The sequence below is a fragment of the Ixodes scapularis genome, unplaced genomic scaffold, assembly GCF_016920785.2.
Source record: "Ixodes scapularis isolate PalLabHiFi unplaced genomic scaffold, ASM1692078v2 PGA_scaffold10__122_contigs__length_95168666, whole genome shotgun sequence".
Lineage (NCBI taxonomy): Eukaryota > Metazoa > Arthropoda > Arachnida > Ixodida > Ixodidae > Ixodes > Ixodes scapularis.
This window is the reverse complement of record NW_024609836.1, coordinates 16,403,131-16,424,486: the sequence shown is the minus strand read 5'-3', so window position 1 is coordinate 16,424,486 and position 21,356 is coordinate 16,403,131. Positions and strand designations below refer to the sequence as shown.

The 21,356-nt window shown below is 46.1% G+C and overlaps 2 protein-coding genes across 2 annotated transcripts in view; both read right to left on the bottom strand.

Moving 5' to 3' along the window:
* Positions 1 to 21,356, bottom strand: part of LOC8031031 (putative phosphoenolpyruvate synthase) — a 382,894-nt gene that overhangs the window by 219,219 nt on the left and 142,319 nt on the right. Inside the window, exons 9-10 of the mRNA XM_040212580.3 lie at positions 19,141 to 19,247; positions 6,404 to 6,551 (exon numbers count right to left, since the gene is read on the bottom strand). Of these exons, the coding sequence (XP_040068514.2) occupies positions 6,404 to 6,551; positions 19,141 to 19,247 (255 nt within the window). The remainder of the gene's footprint in view (positions 1 to 6,403; positions 6,552 to 19,140; positions 19,248 to 21,356) is intronic.
* Positions 828 to 2,337, bottom strand: LOC120841643. Its single transcript, XM_040212579.3, has one exon. The coding sequence runs from the start codon at positions 2,335 to 2,337 to the stop codon at positions 1,180 to 1,182; it is 1,158 nt and encodes a 385-aa protein (XP_040068513.1). The 3' UTR covers positions 828 to 1,179.

Sequence of the window (21,356 nt, the reverse complement as noted above, 5' to 3'; positions counted from 1 at the left end):
CTCTTGGGGATTTATAACTTGCCAAAATTTTTTAGGATTGTTAATTAAGATCTTTGGTAAGTCATCATAAAAAAAGGAATGCTTTGCGTTACGTATAGATGCCAGATAGGAGTCTTCAGCTGCGTAGTATTTTTCCCATGCGCAGGGGTTTCCATTCCGCTTGGCCGAGCGGAAAAGACGTTTTTTTTTGTTACCTAGTTTTTTCAAAGACTTTGTAAACCAGGGTTTCTGTCGATTCTCACGGAACGTAATTAGTGGGATGAATTTATTTGCAAGTTCATTTAATTTATTTCTGAACATTATCCAGTTTGTATTAATAGAGCGATTAGAAAATGATGCTTCAAAAATTGGAAGAAAGGCGTTTAGCTCATTGTTTATTACTTCATAATTTCCCTTATCATATAGACGAATTCTTTTATCGCTTGTTTGGTGTCGTACCGGGCAAAAGTTGAAGGTAGCATGGATTACTTTGTGGTCGCTGACTTCGCGGAGATAAGTAGCCGATGATAGGCTTTCGGGATGACTGGTTAGTATTAGATCTAGGATGTTTGCAGAATCCCGTGAAACACGTGTGGGTTCGGATACTAGTTGAACAAGGTTAAAATCAAGACATACGTTAATAAAATCTCTTGCGGCTTCATTGCCTATAGCTGAGGGGATCTGGTTGCTCCAGTCTATTTGCGGGTAGTTAAAGTCTCCAAAGAGAAGGATATGCGCATTCGGGTACGTTAAGGCGAATTCACTAAAGATGTTATTAAGTTTACAAGAAAAGTCAGGAGAAGAATGGGGAGGCCTGTAGCAGACTCCCAAAAGAACCGTCTGAGGTGAAGCGCGACATATGATCCATAGTATTTCAAGGTCGGATGTAATGTTAACAATAGAACATGACAACTGCTGGTGTACGGCGATGAGAACACCTCCTCCTCGTGTGGCTTGGCGGTCATTTCTATAAAGGCGGAAGTCCGGCAAATCGGCCAGAACTTCAGCATCAGTGATTTCTTTAGACAGCCAGGTTTCGGTTAATATCAACAAATTACTACAAGAGGACAACACGAGATTAGACAAAATTTCTCGTTTCGGAAGAAAGCTTCGCGCGTTGGTGAAGATTACGGAAAATGAAAGATTAGTTTTGGTAGAATTCCGAGAGGGGGCTGTTATTTTCTTCTGACGGGGCAATTGCTATGCTGTTTCCCTTACTGTCTGTGATGGTTCATCAAAAATATAGCGTTTCGGGCCCATAAGTAGTGTTTTAAACCGTAAAGAAAACGGCGTATTTTTGCTTTTTGCAAACGCAAGTAGGTGTTTGCGAGCATTTTGGACGGGCCGAGAAAAGTCTTCGCCAACACTGAAACTTGTTCCTTTGAACTTGCGGCCATTAGATAGTATGGTGTCTTTTGTCTTATAGAACGTGAATTTAACGATTACTGGGCGAGGGCGGTCAGATGTGTGATGTCCAAGACGATGTGCACGCTCTATTTCTTTGGGGTCTATGGTTATGTTCAAGTGATCACGACAGTGCCGGATGACGAGCTGTTCTGATTGGGCAAACGTTTCTGGTCCAGTGGAGTTAGGGATGCCATAGAAAATGAGGTTGTTGCGTCGAGAATGATTTTCGGCATCGTCGAAGCGTGCCTCCAAGCCACAGACCAAACGGGCCGTCTGAGCCGTCTCGATTTTTACATTTTCTAATTCGGTGCGCACGGGGGCGAGATTTTGATAATGGTTTTCGAGCGCAGTCATGCGCCCGCTTAAATCTGATATCGCTTTATCTGTTGTTAATAGCTGGGTTTTAAGGTCTTGTACCTCTGCAAGTAATTTCGATTGACCGGTGGATAGTTTTTTTAGCTCGGCTAGTATGGCGTTAGTATCAGGACCAGGATTAGTTTCGATGTCCCCCGATTGCAACAGCAAGGAACGGATGACATGGAAGCACTCAATCGAAATGACAACGCAACACTGCGGGCTCGGCAGCTGTATCAAAAAGTAGTTACTTGTTTTTTTAGAGAAAAGACTGCACGATTTACTAACCTGCACGAAAAAGTTGAACGGATTAGTGGTCTGCGTTGTGGCACAGCCACCGAGCCCACAGAGCGACATCGGCTGCGTCGGCTGGTTTATAGTGGGCGGGTAAGCGGCTGTTGATGACGATGGGGCCCTCCACACTTGGCCGAGGATCAATTGCTTGAGTAACGAGTCTGCCGGACGTGACGAGGCGTTGCTGATGGCCGGGTGGTAGCTGCTTGCTTGGTCTTCGTTGTTCCAGATTGTGCATGCTGTCGTGCCGTCCGAGGAAGCCAGCACCGGGAGCAAAGCGCGGAGGAGAATGAAGGAGAACATCTGCACGAAAAAGTTGAACGGATTAGTGGTCTGCGTTGTGGCACAGCCACCGAGCCCACAGAGCGACATCGGCTGCGTCGGCTGGTTTATAGTGGGCGGGTAAGCGGCTGTTGATGACGATGGGGCCCTCCACACTTGGCCGAGGATCAATTGCTTGAGTAACGAGTCTGCCGGACGTGACGAGGCGTTGCTGATGGCCGGGTGGTAGCTGCTTGCTTGGTCTTCGTTGTTCCAGATTGTGCATGCTGTCGTGCCGTCCGAGGAAGCCAGCACCGGGAGCAAAGCGCGGAGGAGAATGAAGGAGAACATCTGCACGAAAAAGTTGAACGGATTAGTGGTCTGCGTTGTGGCACAGCCACCGAGTGATAGGGGTATAAGTGACACGTCACTGTCTTTATGGGCACATGAGTATTCTTTTTTGTTACGGTGTTTACACCGGAATGAGCCGTGAATCTTTTGACTACGTTATATACATAAATGAGTAGTGTTTTTCAAATAAAAGTGAAATGTGAGTGGGCCCTTTTTTGTTTACTTTTTGTCGCTGTATTTGTTTTTTTGTTTTTTCGGCGCTTACCTATGTGCTTATGATTTTCACTTGTTTGCGTCTCGAGATTTTTTTGGGGGAAAACAATATATGAATTTGTTTTTGCAATAAACAAGGTGATGAATGGCATGTAAATGTGTTAGTGAATTCCCAATATCGACCAGACTCCCAGTGCTTTTATCTCGGCTGAAACTATCCTACTATATTTCATATCTATACCAGTATATCATATAATATCAGGTATGACGCCACAGAAACGACTAGCGTGGCAATACTTGGCAATCCTAGGGACCTCACTTGTGCCCAATACGGTTTTTCTTCAGGCTATATTTACTGTTAGAATATATTGCCGAAGTGCCTGACCTCAGTCGAAGATGCCACGTATGAATCGAAGAACCAGCTGCGAAGACTATATCTGGCACTTGTTCCAAATATGTTAAACATTGCCACGTGAAAACAGAGAAATAATGTATAGGCTAAAGCAGGGAACACATGTGCAGAAAAAACGAGCACCGTACGCTGATTCCCATAGCAATAGCCCAGGACGCTGTGACGTGGACCTATGCCATGCCGCCACGTCACAGCGTCTTCGCACGTTTGCATGGAAACTGCGGATTGGCGCCCGTTTGTGTCGCTCACGTGTTCCCTGCTTAACACGGGCACCTGTTTGGCCATTTAGGCCCAAAGATGTGAGATGACAGCCAAAGTTCAAGCAGTGAAGCATAACTTTGGAGCTTGTTTTGTGAATTAAGCCCAGATACCCAGACCGGGCAGACCTTAGCCAAAGAAGGTAAAGTTTCTTTAGCTAGGGTCTAAGTATCTTAGCCTTAACTAGCTTGACTCTACCTTGAATTCTTCGGGCTTTTCAAAACTCTGAATCTAAGAGAAATATCAAATTTCGCCCAAATCAAATTTGCCAGCTGGGATATCCTTCAATTCGCTGCTTATTAAAAAGGATAATATTACGAAACAAAGTCGCGAACGCTGTGAATTTACAGAGTAGGAAACGAATATGAGCAAACCTGTTCTCTGAAGGTCGGAAGGACTTGTAAGCTGCTTAGCGTCATTCCACCAGCAAAGGTGCCAGGTAATTTCACTAGACATTAAATAGATATTCCTTCCATCAACCATTGCAACTTCCAAGGCTAAGACAATTATAAGACCCGAACTTAATCTGGCTCCAGTCGTGTTTCACGATAGCCGTAGGGAGGTTTCTGAACCTAACATAATTGTCTCTGAAGTGCACAGCTGTCGAGTTTGAGGGGCATAAATTTGCTCCAAAGAAAGGAATTTGCATCGGATCGTCCCCGGTGCCGGCTTTCTCCGAGATATATTTGGCTCCGTTGGACTTGGCCCTTGGGCAAGTGGTGCAATCGTTCCCTGAGGGTCGGTAATGATTAAGAGATACTTTGATGACGCTTTGGTATGCTAGGTCGTGAAGAGGGCACTACCTTAGGTCAAAGCATTCGTAGTACAAGCAGCGCAGTAGTTGACGTTTAGCTATAGTGTTAGAAGAGATTCAGTGGAGTGGCGAGGAAAAAAAAGGAAGAAACCAGACAGGGTTGCATACATTCCCTTTTTCTATAATTTCTCACACATCTAGTTTGCGGTTACCGGAACGTTCAAGGTCAACGTGAGCTTCACATCTGACTTTAAGTTGAGCAAGCTCACGTTGGTCACATGGTTGTCGAAAATAGCACAGAGAACCCTCTGCTGATTGCCAGGTTGGTGCAGGGTATGATATGCCAGTGGCTCGTGCGTTTTCAAACCGGGGGGGGGGGGGGGGGGGGGCAGTCGAAACGGCGCTTAAATGATACTCCTTTTGAGCAGATGAGGACTGCTAAGAACAGGTCTCGGAACTCTGAGATCGGTAAACGTGCGCAAGAATGCAATAATTACTTGCCTGATTGGGGTTGCACTGTTATGCCATGAAAAAAAAAAAGATTGTGCAAAAATATTCCTGAAGGAAACAATCAGGATTGCTTACGTAGGCACTTCTATCAGTCCAACGTCGTTCATAGTAGATGGGGCAACACTGAAGGTTTGTGCTTTTGTAATTTTTTTGAAAGAAATGGTATTTGTTCTTTATGTCGCCTTGTCAGGCATCTGGGTGATCTTTTGTTGTGGTGGCGGCGGTTACGCCGGCTCGGTGTTTCGAGATTGTGTGACGTGTTAGACGCGCGCAATTTTCTAGGCAACTGCAAAACACATCGGGTGCGCAACGAACTGATAAGTATATTTTGCTGAATGATACACATTCTGAGCCTTACTCATTTCAAAATACTATACATTACTAGATATACTATGCCATACCTTAATGCATGAACGATAGCGTAGTCTCTCATGCAGCGATACGTGTGCATTGTAATGTACACATATCGTGCATAACATTGTAATGTAAAAGTTCCTAACAACAAAACAAATATTAAGAAAAGAAGGGCGAGACATGGAAGATCGGCCGTTTGTATAAAATGTAGAATATAGCAAATCTAAAAAAAAAAATTTTCTAGAGATGGGAACATTTACAACAGCTATAGTCCAGCTTAGTCGTGGTGCTCAGACTTTAGCCTTGTCATTGTCAGCCTGTGGACCGTAATGTTTTGTCGTGGCGAAATGAGCACGCGAGCTAGAATGTTGCGGAGCGTCGGGGTGCGAACGTTCCGGCTTGGGTTTGAGTCTTAAAGCGATAGAGGGTTGCCGGCGACTTCTCTCTAGTTTTGTGAACTTTCCTTCAAAACAGGCATTAAACCTAAATTTCTATTCCTTCTTAATCTTGGGTCGAGTTGCCGTTGCAAGTTCCAGCGGTTCAAAAAGAACGAGTTCCCGTTATATTTCTAAGGTTTGAACGGGTCGTTACGTCACTTTACATTTCTGTATTTTTATGATATATTGTTTTACATAAGTGGTAAATAAAACAGTGTAATCAAGTGAAAATATTCATATTGGACGATTCGTCCAGTTATTTCATCACGTTTATTTTATTTATTTCTTTTACACATGAAACTCTAGGTTAAAATAGTCGCTAACAAATAATGTATGCCTATCAAATTATGTGAAAATTGCATAAAGCAACACCGTTCCTGCTTTCCTTCCCCTGAAAATGTCGAGGCTTCGTCCCAGTTACAGCGAGGCCAAGTGGGACGGTGTCGTTCCTCCGTTCCTTCTAAAAAGGTCGCGTTCACCAGTCTTGCTCGAGTTTCAACGAGTCGGTGCTGGTTGCTGTCTGTAACCTGTCATCCCTGTCCTGGTTCGGCGCGTGTCCGAAGCGCCCAGCCCAAGCTGCCGGCTGTTGGCTGATCCGTGCTCATCTTTCTGTGGTAGTTCCCGTCCGCATCTCCTCTGTTATACTCCCTGAACCTTCTAATCATATCCACGCCATCGCAACCATAATATACCACACAATACCAAGCTTTAGTGAGTTACCCTTGGCATAGATTTTAATATAAGGTCATGTGCCAAGGTTTTGTACTCGGGAGGTACCAACTTTTAATTCCAATTTTAAGTGATACTTGGCGGGCTTACCTGCGCAACACCAGGCGAACTCCATGTCCTCGAGTATTTCCCGTCTTTAGTTTGAGTTCGTGGACGACTTCCAAGCAACAATCGTCTGCGATGCCTGTGCTGGATTTTCCGTTAGACAACTCCACACAGATATCGTACACGTGGGGCGCTGAAAAAAAAGTTAAAAGCACACTCAGGTCGGAAAAGTATGCAAATATGGGGTGCACCTAATTTAATACACTTTTATATTATAAAATTCTAAGGTCTCAGATGGTGCCACTTAACCTATGAAATTTCACACCGACTTGTGTTATATAGAAAGTGATAGATCAAGGCTAAATTTTTCCAAGCTGCAACTAAAGGCTCGTTCACACTCTTGCGACCTCTTAGAACTGGGTGCCTTGAAACCTCTTGCAACGAGAGGACACTTTGTTGGGTAGCAGTGTAAACTTGGCGGTCCGGCATATTTTCTATTTCTCTCGCGCATTATCTTTTCTTTCTTGGCCCGAAAAACCTTTGTCAACGTTTTAAACGAGCCTTTCTCATAGGCATTACGCACATTAGACCTCGGAAATTTAACAAAACCTCCGCACTTGGGAAATGCAGTTCCAGGGTCACCGCATAGATGGCGCCAGAATGCCAGTGCGTTCCCTCCTCCTAAGAAATTTTAAGAGGTTTCAACAGGTCTCGTCTCTCTCGGTCGTACTCGGTTGCAAGAGTGTGAACGGGCCTTAATGAGCGAACCGTGCAACAAATATACTTATATTTTGCTCAATATGAGTATATATTCAGTATGAATATGCTGGACGAGATAGGCTACGTGCTTGCGACATATTTAAATTACATTCGAATTCACCATTGCCTGAAAGGGCAATGCGCAGCCTAGTTATATGAACACGCCCAGATTCCATTCTCAGTGCGGTTATATTTCCCGCTAGCACATTGAGGGCGGTTTAATTGCACTCTACACCCAGAGTTCAGAGGGCCACGAGAGGTAAAATCACAATAGCAGGCTTGTTAGCAATTAAGCTTTTCTCTCTTTTTTAGAAATGTAAAACTATGGAAGTGTCAGTACTGTCTGTCTTTTCTTGGCAGTATGTCAGTCAACGATTTTTTAGGTACGTGATTCGAAAGCGTGCAGACACAAATTGGGCTTGAATCGAGAGCGCGTCTGTGCGCCCAAGCTATTCTTGGAACCATATGCTCCTAATGTTGGGCCATAATCTCCTAAACTGTGGACGTGCATAACTCCCATTTCTCGCCACTCTACAAATTGGTAGTAGTTCAGTAATAGGTGCGTGAGGAGACTGCTATAAGCTTCTTTTTCACCATAAAGTAAGACGCGGCATTTCGTCGTTTTAGAGCGGCGATCTTTCTATACTCCTTTTTCGTGTAGTTGTCGCCATCTTTAATCGTGGAACTTCCGCTTTGGGGAAGTATTGTTTAGCGGCGAAGCTCCTTAGGGTCTAGCCTTGTCCGTCCGGCGCCCGTGCTCACATCGATTGCCATCCCATCTGTCTTCTTAGAAACGAAACAAAATGTTTGCGCAGTCGACTGGATTCGAACCTGTGCAGGGAGACCCCAATGTATTTCTAGTCCATCTCCTTAACCACTCGGCCACGACTGCGGGACGAGTAGGGGGCTCCGAGATGTGGCAGTAGCTCAAGAGCTGAGGATGTCATGGATTAAACGTTGCATGTAGCCGCTCAACGTCTATACAAGAGAGGGCGCTGCGGTCAAATCCGTATTTAACCGCGTTAATCTTTGCATGCATCGGCTCAACGTTTAAGACGAAAAAAAAGAAATCAGCACCATCAGCACTACCTATGTACAAAATTAGTATCATCAGCACCATCAGAGCTTCGCCCCAATCAACATCATTCATTACGTGGAGATGCGGCCATTTTTTTTACTGCGCCAGGCAACTGGATCGTGTTAACTTTTTATTCCGACTGTCAAAATATAATTTTACTGGTTCCAGGTTGTGATATCTTTCTTATTTTTGTCTTCCGATACCCGATATGTGAACTACGTGGCTGAGGGCGAAGGTAAACGTAAAAAAAAAACAAATCTAGTCTCCGTTCACGTCTAAAGGCTGCTTCACACATTTGACACTGCTTACCAACGAAGAGGCTCAAAGCTGGCTTTTAATTTCTCTAGTAACTGCTCAGGATCGCTCCGCAGACGGTCTTAACGAGTCTCAAAAGGATTAAAAAACGTATTTTTGTTTTGTTTACGGTGCTAAGCAGAAACAAGTTCAATTAAGTGATTTATACAAAAAAAGAACAGATGCGCACACGGCAGCGCGCAAGGCAGAGCAGAAAGTAAAAACCCTTGCGCAAGAGCGCCTGCGATCTGCCGCCGCGTAAGCTGGGAGTTCCAAGCAACACACCATACATACGCTGCAGTTCTGCTGTGGGGTCCTGAATCTGGGTGGGGCCTTTAAGTGACCGCATCAATCGGTTTTGTTACGCATCATACTACGATTTACCACAGGTGCCTGGAGATGGTGGAATCATTGAATCAAAATTTCAAAGAAAAAATTTCACAAGTAAAAGGTAAAAAAAAAAACAAAAAAACTATAACGGCTTTTCTCTACATACAACGCCCCTCTTCTAACTGTGCGTGCACCCTCTGACTGACGCCAACCCCGAAAGATGGCGATATCGGCCCCGAAGGCTTACGGCAGCTCAGCGGCTGCCGGGTCGAGGCGAAAGCAAAGAACCTTTTCGAATCATAAACAGCGTAGGTTTTCGGTGCTATGATGGTCAGTACAGTATCTCCTTTTTGCTCCCAATAAAACATTAAATGAACAAAACGGCTAAAAACGATAGTTCACCGAGTACATTCAACTACATGTCGTCTGCTTTTGTCGCGACCGGGCGGCTAATGAGCTGCCGTAAGCCGCCGGGGCCGGTGCTGTCATCTATCAGGTGTTGTGCCAGTCAGAGAGAGCGTCTTTCGCACACGAGCGCAATAGATAGTCAAAACCACATTTTACTTTTTACTCGGGTAAGTTCGTTCTTTGAAACTTTTTATGCGATTGTTGCACCACCTTGAGGCACTTCTGCGGTAAATCCTAGCGTGATACCTGATAAAGCTAATTTACTCGGTGATTCAAAAAGCTTCACCCGGATTCGGGACCCCGCAGTACATCAATACTATTAGTAAATACAGTGAATAGTGCTGATCTTGCGTTCACCGATACATTGCTGTATCATTGCTAAGTAAAGTTCAAGTCAGAACTGTTTAATACCCATTCACACGGCAGCGTAAAGGTACCTTTGGCACAGGTACCTGTTGTAAAAGGAGCTGGAGATCGTAATCACACTGCGCATAAAGGTCCCTTTCGCTAAGGGAGGTCCTGTGTCAACGGAGCTCATCAAGCTCCTTTTGCAGCTACATGGAGTAGCTTTGGACACATGAACTCAGAATAAAAAAAGTCACATATATATATATAAATATCTTGTTTAATTCATTATAAAAAACTGAATGTATATAAGTAGCAAATTATGAAATGATTGTGAACACAAATCTGATGGAATAATACATTATCGAGGAACGGATACTCCAGCTAGCAGGTAGCAGCATTGTCTGCTACGAACCCGAACGCGATAGACCACTGAGAGCTCTTTCTCGAGGTTGTACAAGAATCGTCCGACTCTCCCGCCCAGGATCTTTTATCCTCGTCGTCGTCCATCTCTTTCGATGGCGTGACTGGCGTAACCGTGATACTCCGACGGGGTTTGTTTCTGCCGGACACGATTTAGCTACTTCACTGAGAACTATGAGTAAAAACAGAGCTGCTAAACAGAAAAAAGGTCTTCCACAACGCAATGGAAACTCGTAAACGCAGATGATTTAAGGCCAGTGTAACAAAATAGGTCGGCCGTTTCAAAGCAAGACTGATGAAGGTGCAGACTTAGAAAAAAAAGAAGTGCCGCAAAAGTAAACACAAATACTATTTAGGTTTTATTGTGATGTTCGATACACAATAATCAAAAACATCGCGTCAAACCGATTTCGAGGAATAATTGTTTATCACGTGCTCCTCTCGCAGTTTAGCAGGAATGCAATCGATATCAACTTGAAGTGTTCTGTGCATTTATCGTATGACGAAGAACGTCGTTTTCTGCAGGTACCTTCTGCTAAGGGCATCTTCCCTAAGCTAAGAATGAATTTACGCTGTCGTTTGAATTGAGTATTAGTGGAGATTTTGCTCTTTGGTGTGATTGTGAATCGTCCTTTATAGACATTTTTCAAAAAGGCGATAACTCTCATATGCGACTCCAGCTTTATTTTGATCTCAGCATGTTTGCAGTGAATACGAGTATGATGAGAATCAGAGGGGAAAGAGTGCGGGCGAGCTGGGTAGAACGACATAGCTGAAAACCCACTAATTGTGTAAGGGTGCAGAGAATTATTTATTATAAAGTAAATTGCTAGAGATATATATAAATTTGGATTTCTTAAGCGTACATCCAGGCATTCAAGTATGCTACAGTTTTTGCCATGAGTCGTTTTAATTCGAAAGCATTCACTGGTCCCATGGGGCGATGCCGGCGTGGCCTATAAGAGCGAAAAACGGCACCTAAATTCTCATTGGTTGAGCGAAACGGCGCCTAAATTCCGACTGGCTGCGACGCATCATGTGGCTGCATAGCAACGGCGTCATCGTTTGCTAAGAAGCGAGCCGAACTTGCGGGCGGCGCAGCGGGAGAGGGGGAGGGGGGGGGGGGAGGGACGCGAATATGCGCTGGCCTGACGTTAGGCCTAACGTAAGGCCTATCGTTGCGTTCGAGATCTAACGTCGTCAACCGGTACCCGCAGCTAGAGCGATGATGATGATGAGAGAAGACGTGATTTCAGCAGGCGCCGCGCCGAGCTTAGCACCCCCAGCGTCGCGACGAGATTCGCATTCCCACCGCTGCTTCACCCAGCGGCGCAGCAGTCGCCAGCGAACTAGGGCGGTCTGCGCGGCACACCGCCACACCAGAGCCGTATATTGGGAGAGTTTGGCCAGTGGGTGTGGCGACGGAAGCGCCGGAGAGGAGAAAAGTAGATGAAAGAGAGGAGAGCGCCGAAGGAGCGAGAGAGAAGGAAGGGAGCAGAGAGGAGACGACCGGCATTTTTTAGCAACGTTGTTGGAGACTGGTCGGAGAAGAGCACTGCTGAGGCTACGCGTCGTCTGCTACGGGTCGACTTCTTTTTTGCCTGAATAAAAGTTTGTGGCCATACTCCAAAAAATCTTAATTATTAGCTTTTTAACCCACCGAGGAATAACTGAATGCCATTTTCTTGCCAGAGCCAGCGATATAAAAGGCAATAATCGAGATTTAGATGCCGATCCCACGCATTCCGCCGGGAGAATGCTCGAAGATGGCGGCCCTCCCCACTCAGGTGGGAGCAGCCAGGAGTTCACACGCATGCGCTCATGCCTCTCGCTCTACTCCGCGTGCTGATTGGCTCACTTGGGAGGAGAGCGTTACGGCGGCAAGATCATAGACTGACCAAACTCTCCCCATATACGGCTCTGCGCCACACTCCCTATCGGCGCTGCGGCGGCCTCTGCTCCACTCGGCGCCGAGGAACATGGCGGTGTTTGAAAAATCTATATCGTACGCAGCCACAACCTCGGGAGCAGCGAAACGTTGCCGTCCACGCCAGTACACCGCAAGCGGATAAGGAAGGGGAAGAACGCAGCAAAATGAGCGAAGAGGCGGGCAGCGAAATCCACCACCGTTGTTAAATCTCGGAAACCACGGCGGGCCAAACGAGTGCAATGCTTCGACATTCAGAACTTATCCTCGGAATTTTATAGGGTCTGACTTTTACATAGGAACACAAGAAACATCCCAGGAAGCACAAAACGTCGTGGAAACGTCGAGAAAAAGTCCCGGACGTCCGGTACGTCCCGCATGACTTCGATCACGTTTTTTCGATGTTGAAGTGACGTCCTTATATAGCGTTCCATTAGAGTCCAATCAGTGACGTTGTGACGACGTTGTATTTCAACTCAAACGTCGTCAACGTTCCCACGACGCCGATGGACGACGTTCTCACAACGTCCAACGCTCACGTTTCTTTGACGTTGAACTGAAGTTCATAAATGACGTTCCATTATCGTCCTGTCCGTGACATGCTGGCGACGTCATGTTTCAGCTTTAAAGGGATACTTCAACGAAATTTGAAATATTCCCGTCGTGTTCAAAAATAGGTTGAATATGATCCATAATATCCGTAAATGACAATCGCACGTTTGTATTTTGATCCTGGTGGCTGTATTTTTCGTTATAAACGGCCCACTCTGGCAAGCGCTTGGAGAAGGCCCAGCTTAGAGCACGTGACATCCAACGCAATCGTGACGTAGGTCGTCTCAAGACGTGCAAGGCTACGGCGAGGCTGACGTCGAGAGGATGGCCTAGTCGTTCCAGCCACCGAAGCGGCTGCTTTTGTACGAAGTTTGAGTGACGGGTTAATCTTCTATAATCTTGTAGGGGGACAATAGCGACTTCTGCGACACACAAAAGGCATTCTCTGGAAGAGGGAAGTTCCTCCTTCCCCCCTTCTCTCGTCGTGGCCGGAGACGAGACAACATCCGCCACTTGCTGTCAAGGTTCCGAGACGAGAATTACAAACGAGGCGTTAGCCACATCCACCAGGTGCTCTTTGCTAATCGTTTAATTCGCTTTAAAATTCCTTTTCGAGACTTTTTTAACAAGATATTGGTATGTTCCATGTGATACTGCTCTTTTGAACACATATAGACCAAAAAATGAGCGCCGAAATTTCGTTGTAGTATCCCTTTAACTTCGTCATCGTCGCCACGACGTCAAGACAAGACGTTTTAGCAACGTCGAACACTCACGTTTCTTCGAAGTTAAAATGAAGTCCAGGGTAACGTTACATTATTCGCTGAAACGTCAGTGACGTTTCAGTGACGTCGCGTTCACACCTAAATGTCGTAAACGTCATACAAGACGTGCTGGCAACGTCGACCACTCACGTTTTGTTCGATGTTTTTAGATTTTCCAGCTCCATCTCCAGCCGCAGAATCACTGTGGTCAAGGTGACCGTGCTCAAGAGCCGCAAACAAAACTTAATTTTTGAGAGGTTGAGAAATTTAATTATTTATACATTAATTTACGTATTTCAAAATGCCATTATTTACAGATCGATGACGCTAGGGAGGGCATTTAGAAAACTCAATGTACATGGAAGAAAAAAAAATAATATGAAAGCATGTTGGGCATATCATTCCTTGTAGATGTGCTTGTTATAATTTTGGTTTGTTTAAAATATTGTTACGGGTTTAATTTGCGAAGCCCATGGCGTCTAGAACGAATCGAATTGTGCCATTCTTGCATTTTGCACACGCGTTGTCGTCTTCCATGGGTCCTGGGCCCCGGCACGCGCCTCAGGGGCGCCGCTACACTATCCCCTCTCCTGGTGATTTCAGGCCTGCATCCTTTCCTAGGAGCATCCATACTGCCCCGCGACCACCCGAGATTGTTTTAAGGTTCGTCGATTTCTCTTCGTATTTTCTAACCCATGCTCACCTGCGCACAACCAAAAAATTCGCATCCACAACAACAACTTCCAAAGCCTTAGCGCTTTTGGTAGATCGGGGCGCAAAGTCTTGTCACTTCACTGTCAGTACAGATCTGGCTTTCGTTGCCACTGGTGACGTACCCAAACGAAAATCGCATGCCAGCACAGACTATATCAGAGCACAACTTCACTGCACACTTGCGCATTTTTGGAGTTGACTAAAAAAAAAAAAAAAAAAGCCCGGCAATGATGAAATCCGGCAGAGACTGTCAACGGTTTGTGGAAATTGACATTCATAATGCCAACCCCTCAATGGCCCAGATGACGGTCCAAAAAACGTTGAAGTCCTGTCCGCACTTACGTGCCGGAAAAAAAAAAAAAGGAAGAAAAAAGAAAAGAAAAACTACCGGCACGGCGCGAGAGAGAGAGGGAAAGGTAGGCTTAGGAGATCCCAGTGGCATCTCCATAGAGCCCCATGCGATGCGTCGGGAAACTCGGTAAGAAGAGGGCGAGAGAAACGTGGGGGAAGATAGTGACGACGAACAATAGGTGACCGGCGTTTGGCAGCAGCCTCAAAGCACTCTGGGTAATCTTCACTTCCGGTTCGTAGCTAGCAGCCGACGCAGCCCCATGACGGCTACGGAAGCGTGTGCGGGTGTTGAAACCCGATCAATCCGGGCCACCTTCCTCTGCTGCTGGGTGACTTACACACTTCTGAACGTCTGAAGTTACTTCTGCGGATATGTTAAGTACTAATCGGTACGCAGAAGCATCGAGAACGGCCACGAAAGCGCAGAGCCAGTGCGGCCGGCGGCAAGCTGCACTCGCACCGCGCTTTCCGGATCTTCGCATGAAAACTCAGGTTGGTTGTTTCGTTTTCCTTTTGAGCCAGCGTTTTTCATTCGGGTTCTGTTTATTTTTGATGGTTACGTTAGATCACATCACCGACTGAAATAGGCGCGAATGTTAGCCGTAAGACACGGCCAGCTGAAATGCCCGGTCGGAGGTCTGGCATACTTTTCTCACTTTGTGAGAACACCTAAGCCTGGGTAAGAAAATCTTTAGGAAATCAAAAGTTTAAGACGGGGAAAAAAGTCGGTCAGACGGCGTTTCAAACTCAGCTAGTATGTTTTCTCGCGCGATTAAAACGCCACTTCCGTGCGAAAGTTAGTTTCGTCGACATCTGACTACGTGACAATCCTTGTTTTTGAACACTCACGCGTTTTTGGAACTTCAACTAAGTTGTCCCCCGTGAACTGCAATAATCCTCCGCCCCCCCCCCCCCCTTCCCCCTTCCCGCACGTTTTTTTTTTAATGATGTCGAGTAAGAAAGCATACACAAACGAGCACCGATTTTTATATGAGCCACGCAGGGTCGTGCTACTGCTTTATTATCCGTCAATATGAAGGTGCTGCCCGTTTGCTATTGTTTCTTTATATTACAAAAAGCTGACCTTTCCTTTTGTTTATTTATATTATAGCAAGCCACCCATCCACGCCGCTTCCCGGGAACAGTCTGCGGCGGCTCATCACAGAAAATCTTAATCCGAGCTGTCGATGTAACGATTAATCGGCCTGGCAATGGCACTGTATATTGACGAAACGTCGTGCCATGAATTGATTGCCCGCGAGATCGCACCCCGCGTTCTCGCAGATGCCTTGTACGACAAGCACTGCTCACCCCTTCGTGGAATAATCGAGACGCTTTTGGTGGGTGCCAAAAGACTGTTAGAGATCATTATTTCCCGCTGGCCCTACCCGAAGAAAGAGAGAACAAGTTGTACTGGCCTGTAACAATATTGGCCGCGCATAAACGGTCACCGACGTTTGCCTGTCGCAGGTCATCTCGCTCTTTCACTCGCTTAACAGCGACGGCCCATCGTTGCTTCCATGCTTTGTTACACGGGAACTGGAACATATTATACCCTCTATGGCTTGCGTTAGAACAACGTACCGCGGAGCTGTAAGCCATTTTCACCGCGAATACAGCACGGCCACCACGCCTAGAAGGGCTCTTGATGCAGCTGGACGAACCGCGACCGGCACCGGACGAACCGGAAGCGTGAAGTCACGTGGTGCCTCGCTCCGGATGACGAAACTTCCGGCTCAAACGCCGGTCACCTATTGACAAGCCCAAGTTCCGGGTGCACGTATTTTCTCAGTCGTTGCCAAAATATTTCACTGAATTTTCTGTTCTTCAAATTGGCCCAGAGAGAACAGCTCTGGGACCGGGTCCAGCTTTTTCCGAAAGCCAGTCACTAGCACCGGCCGTCACGTCTACGGGTCTACGAGGCAGGCTGCTATGTCGCCGTGATTTTTTTTCGAGTCTGCATACAGTGTAAGTGCTGCGATTGCATGAGTCGTTCAAGTCGCCACCATGAAGAAGTCGGTGATCGCCAAAAACGCCGTCGCATTCAGTCACGGCTCGAGGACCTTTTTCAAGGCCATAACGCTTCACACGTTGAATCGTACTACTGCTCGGATCAAGGTGCCTGTGAGGATATGAATGACGCCCCCCAGGAAACACGTGGCTGTGCACATAACGGCCCGTCAAGTCCAGTCTCCGATCAAGACCCTTCAGACGCCTCCGACGATCCCAATCAAGAACGCCCAGCGGACGGGATCCTCCTTTTGAAATCATTCCCGTGCGCGCAGCAAGAGCACCAGCTATGTGCGATGGGGCGGCTAAAGCAAGCGCTTCAGCGCATTATACAGAAGCAGAACGAGGTAAGCGGTGGAACATTCCGCGCTGCGTGACATCGTCTCGTGGTTATTTATTTACGTGACTTTGTTTGTTCTTTTATATCTTTGAAGCTGGCACATCCAGGGACGTCTTTTGGAGGCGCTCCGTATTGCATCTCGCCTCTGAAAACAGTTCTTACCAAACCCGTGCTTTAGTTACTTCCTTCGTAGTTGCATGATAGCAACTTGCCTTCGCAATAATACTGAAAATATCCCTTTTTTTTTTGGGGGGGGGGGGGGGGGGGGGGAGGAGGGGACACAACATTTTCGCACGGCGGCTAGGGAACGTAATTTGAAAAGGTTTCTCGACGTTCTGGGAATGTCGTTGGCAGTCCGGATGTCGTAAACACACGTATCATAAACGTCGAGGGAGGACGCAACGGCCCACTGAGACGTGCATGTGACGTGCAACAAACGTTATTTGGAAGGTCCCCTCGACCCTCTGTGCACCTTTTCTCGCAGACATCTAAAGGTTTCATCGACGTTTTACGACATCACGTTACAGACGTCTTCGACGTTCTTTCGACGTTTTCTTCACGTTTATGTGCTGCTTGGGATACGAGCAAGGAAGCAAGGCGGACTCTTTCTGCTACAGCGGGTTACGGGAGAAAATCAGTTAAATCACCGGAATATGTCCTTAATAGAAAAGCTTCGAAATGCTTACGCGTTTCGACGTAGTTTGCACCGAATCAGCGCAGTAACAACGTTTTGTTATTTTCTACTTCCTCTTGACAGCAACGTCTGAGGCCACCACTAGCCGTTCCCTTGAGGCACTGCTATTTGTGTGGCTGGTTTCCTTTCGCGGAGAGTGAAGACGGTTCCGAAGGAAAGGTATAGATAGTGAGGTCTACGTTTGCAGCTCAAAGAACTGAGTCGTGGCACCCCCAGGATGTGTACCAAAACACGGGTGATCAGCGAAACGGCGTAATTTGGGCGCTTGCAGACTCACGAGGGGTTGTCTTCTTCTTCGGCCAGTTCGGCAGCTTTTGCCAAAACTTGCCACCATTTCGCCACTGGCTGTTTATTCTTTATGTTACCTCGGACTGTGCGCAATGACTTTTTGTCACACTCGGGCTTGACAATTTTTAAGTGAAATACAAACCATAAAACGATTTGTGCTTAAAAAAAAAAAAAAGAAACGCAATATATACGTCTCAGAACAATTTTCAGTGATATCAAAATATGCTTCCATTTAGGTAGTTGTTGATGTCTCAAAATATAGGCTTAAAGGGGCCCTGCAAGCACTTTTTTACTGCTTTTTAATTTGCACCTCACCTGAGCGCACTGACCGTAGTAACTTAATGTAACTTTTCTTCTCTCGAATTTCGCTTTATTTTAAAAGTTATAGGCGAATTAAAGTCACAAAAACAAGCAGGAAACAACCTTCCTCATGACGTCCTTGGTTGCTTGAGTGGCCGTGAACTAGAGGAGGGATAGTGAGTTCAGCGAGTGCTCACGGCTGCCGTACTGGGTGTCGACGGCGCGAGAGGGCGCCACTAAAGCGTGTTCTGGATAGGCTATATACACCGGGCAGCCAGAGCGGCTCTCATTGCATTTGCTGCGCGATTAAACACTAATTCGGCATGACACTTCATTGGTCACAAACGACAGCAAACACGGGGTAAAGATCAGTTCAGAATGGGAGCCACTTCGCGCTGCCGTACCGCGAACTGGCCAAAACGCAAGACGAAGCTTCCCGCTGAAGGCCTTCGGAACGCTCGGAGCCGGTCGGATCCTCCAGTTCGTAAACGACCGCAGCGCCGCCGCGTACATCCGGGGCCTTACCCTGTCGGCTCCTGATCCCACTACTCTTTTCTAGTATGCGCCGCCTTTTCCACCGCTTGGTGGCGGGTATGTCGACGGGTCATTTCTTGTTTTTGTACTTTATAAACTGCATTCGTTTCTTTTTTGATCTAAAATACTGAACAAAAACTACTTTTATAAATAATTGAAACGGTTCGCGCCACTAATATTTTGTATTTCGACTAAAAGGAAGCTTTTAGCGGCTCTGACCAGTAGTAAGCCCAGGACCAAAGACGCCACATTTCGCGCGCTTTCGGTACCGCGGATCGCCCTCGTCGATGGAGGAGGTTTCCGCGTCGTCCGGTTAAACTATGATGCACTGATATTTAGTTGCTCTCTCCGTGCCCGCTGGCTTGCCCGAACTCCAAGAGATGTGGAAACCGCAAAAAAAGTAGACGCTTAAATATGATTGCAGGGCCCCTTTAATAGGGAATCGATTCTAACTCCAAAGTGAGACTCGCGGCAAAAAATATTTCCATAATTTTCTGTTTCAGGCAAAATGAAGTTTGTGACGCACATGTATCATGCAGCATTCACATTTTTTTAGTTCAGTGTTCTTGTCAGAACAAAAACGTTCGTTGAGTGCTTGGCAAGGCTCACAATGAAACCACGTGCGTTTTAATGTCACAAATTATCTGCAGGTTCCTCGGCCAGACACTCACCCGTTCGAAGCTGGAGTCTCTCCTCGCCACCCACTTGTTCAGGTCCCTTCCAATCGTCCACGGCGTGCAGGAACAGGTTGGGCGCCATCACGAAGCCTCGATGGAGGCTGAAACGCGCGGTCCAATATGTTCAAAGCGGAATGCATGATGCCCCAGGCGGCCCCACAAACTCCAACTTTTACACTCTTAACGGTGCAAAAAGGCTGTTCACGAGTCTTAAACATGAGGCAGCACATATTTAGTACCACCTGTTCGTAGTAATTCCCTCTTTTAATTGTAAAGTAGGGTGCTGTTCCACGAAACAACCTTAATTTTATTTTAAAGGTTGTAAAAAGAGGTGCTCCAGTGACACCCGCTACCTACAGTTTTAACGGAGGTCTTTTGAACTTCCATGTCGAAGACTATTTGTCCGTATTAATTATTTTCTCTCGGAGGTATATTTTGTTTAGCAACACCTAAAGAATAGGACAAGGTGGGACGAGGGCGACGTACACTTCCTTTCATGTACAGATCGCGACAGAGTTAGCGCGAACAAGCGATTGCCAGTCTTTAGTTTTTCTCTTTGAAACCAAAGGGATGTCATCCAAGTTATTATTGCTACGGAAAGAGCTCATTTAGTTATATAAAGTAAGCGATAAAATTTCGTGCTGGCTAGTACTATTTAGAAGTAAAATACGAAAATGCGACAGTGTCGTGTTCGCGCTAACAGTGTCGCAATGTGTACGTCGACAAGACATCGTCTCCTTTCTCTCCCCTCGCCTTTATGTGTTTGTCCCTTTCCCTTTTAGCGATGGCGTGTGATTCCGAAAGAGTTCGTTGTGGCATTATTGTACTGTTGCTAGCTGAAAGTTTCCACCGTTCCTTGTCCCATCTGCGTCTTATCCTTTCGGTGTTGCTCAACTCAACCAACACGCTCGTTAGCCTTCATTATTAGACTTTTAACGTGAAAATAGTTTTGGCTAGTTGCTCCAAAATTCGTGAAGTGGTGGTCGGTGACGTCCTATTGGAAAACCCGCGCACTATTACATTATAAGATGTCACAGACCTACGCATAAGTTCCGTTTCTCCACTAAATTTAGTGGATAAGATGAACTAATCAATAGGTCTGTGAACTTTCATAATGCAACGCACGCAGTCTTGAAATATGGGACGTCACGGACCTACTCAGATATTCAGTTTCTCCACTAAATTTAGCGGGCAAGTTAAATTTGTGTATATGTCACGGAACATCATGTCACGCGACGTCTATTTCCCCGCTAAATTCAGCGGAAAAATAATATCCCGTAACATACACTAATTTAGTTTGCTCGCTAAATTTAGCGGGGAAATCGACGACACGTGACCTGATGTCGGGTGATGCAAGAACGTTTCACGTATGTCCATCAATTTGTGATGCAACTTTCAAAATGGGTCCCTTTGGTATTATATGCTTTAGGTACAATATTGACGGGGAAGAAAGCCCCACATTTGTGACCTTCGTGATTGCGTAGACCTGCCAATGAGTGTATCGTTGAATACCCCCCTAGAAGTCTGCTGAGATCGCCAGCATTCCATTTCACGCGTTCAACAGCATCCTAAGGGCGTAGTTGAAACACATTTAGAGTGTTAGCCGTATGACGAACTGATTAAGTCCTTAAAGGGTAACTGCAAAGAAAAAGAAAAGAGTTTTTTTTTTTAAACAGCCTATATGGGACAAGCATGTCAAAATAAAATTTTCTGCGAGAAAAAGATATTTTACGGCTATATTTATTGCGTGAGACTGATTTTAGTGTCCGGCTATTTTGCCCGTTTTAAATCACGCGCCACGAAGTTGGGATTCAGTGACGTTGAATTCCAATCGGCAGCTATACTTCTCATTGGCTAAGAGTTTGAACGACAGCTTAGATCTTGGTTATTAAACATTTGTTTTATGTTGCAATTTCATTTTGAGCGGCATATTTTTACGTTTAAAGAATAACCCATGTGATGAGAGTTATTATTCTTTACGAAAGGTTTACAAGACGGGCACTTCCCTTTGGATTCATATCATAACAAACAAATGCTTCGCCATTCTTCCATGGCCGCCGAAGTCTCCGCTACCGCCTGTCTCGCCTACCTCGACTAATCGTTTCGCCGAAGTGATCAGTGTTTCGTGCTGACCCAGGTGCTTGAGTGAGACTTCTTGAAGTGAAGCAGTGTGTGTTTAGCAGCTGTCGCAGGTGTACGTGATAGGAAGC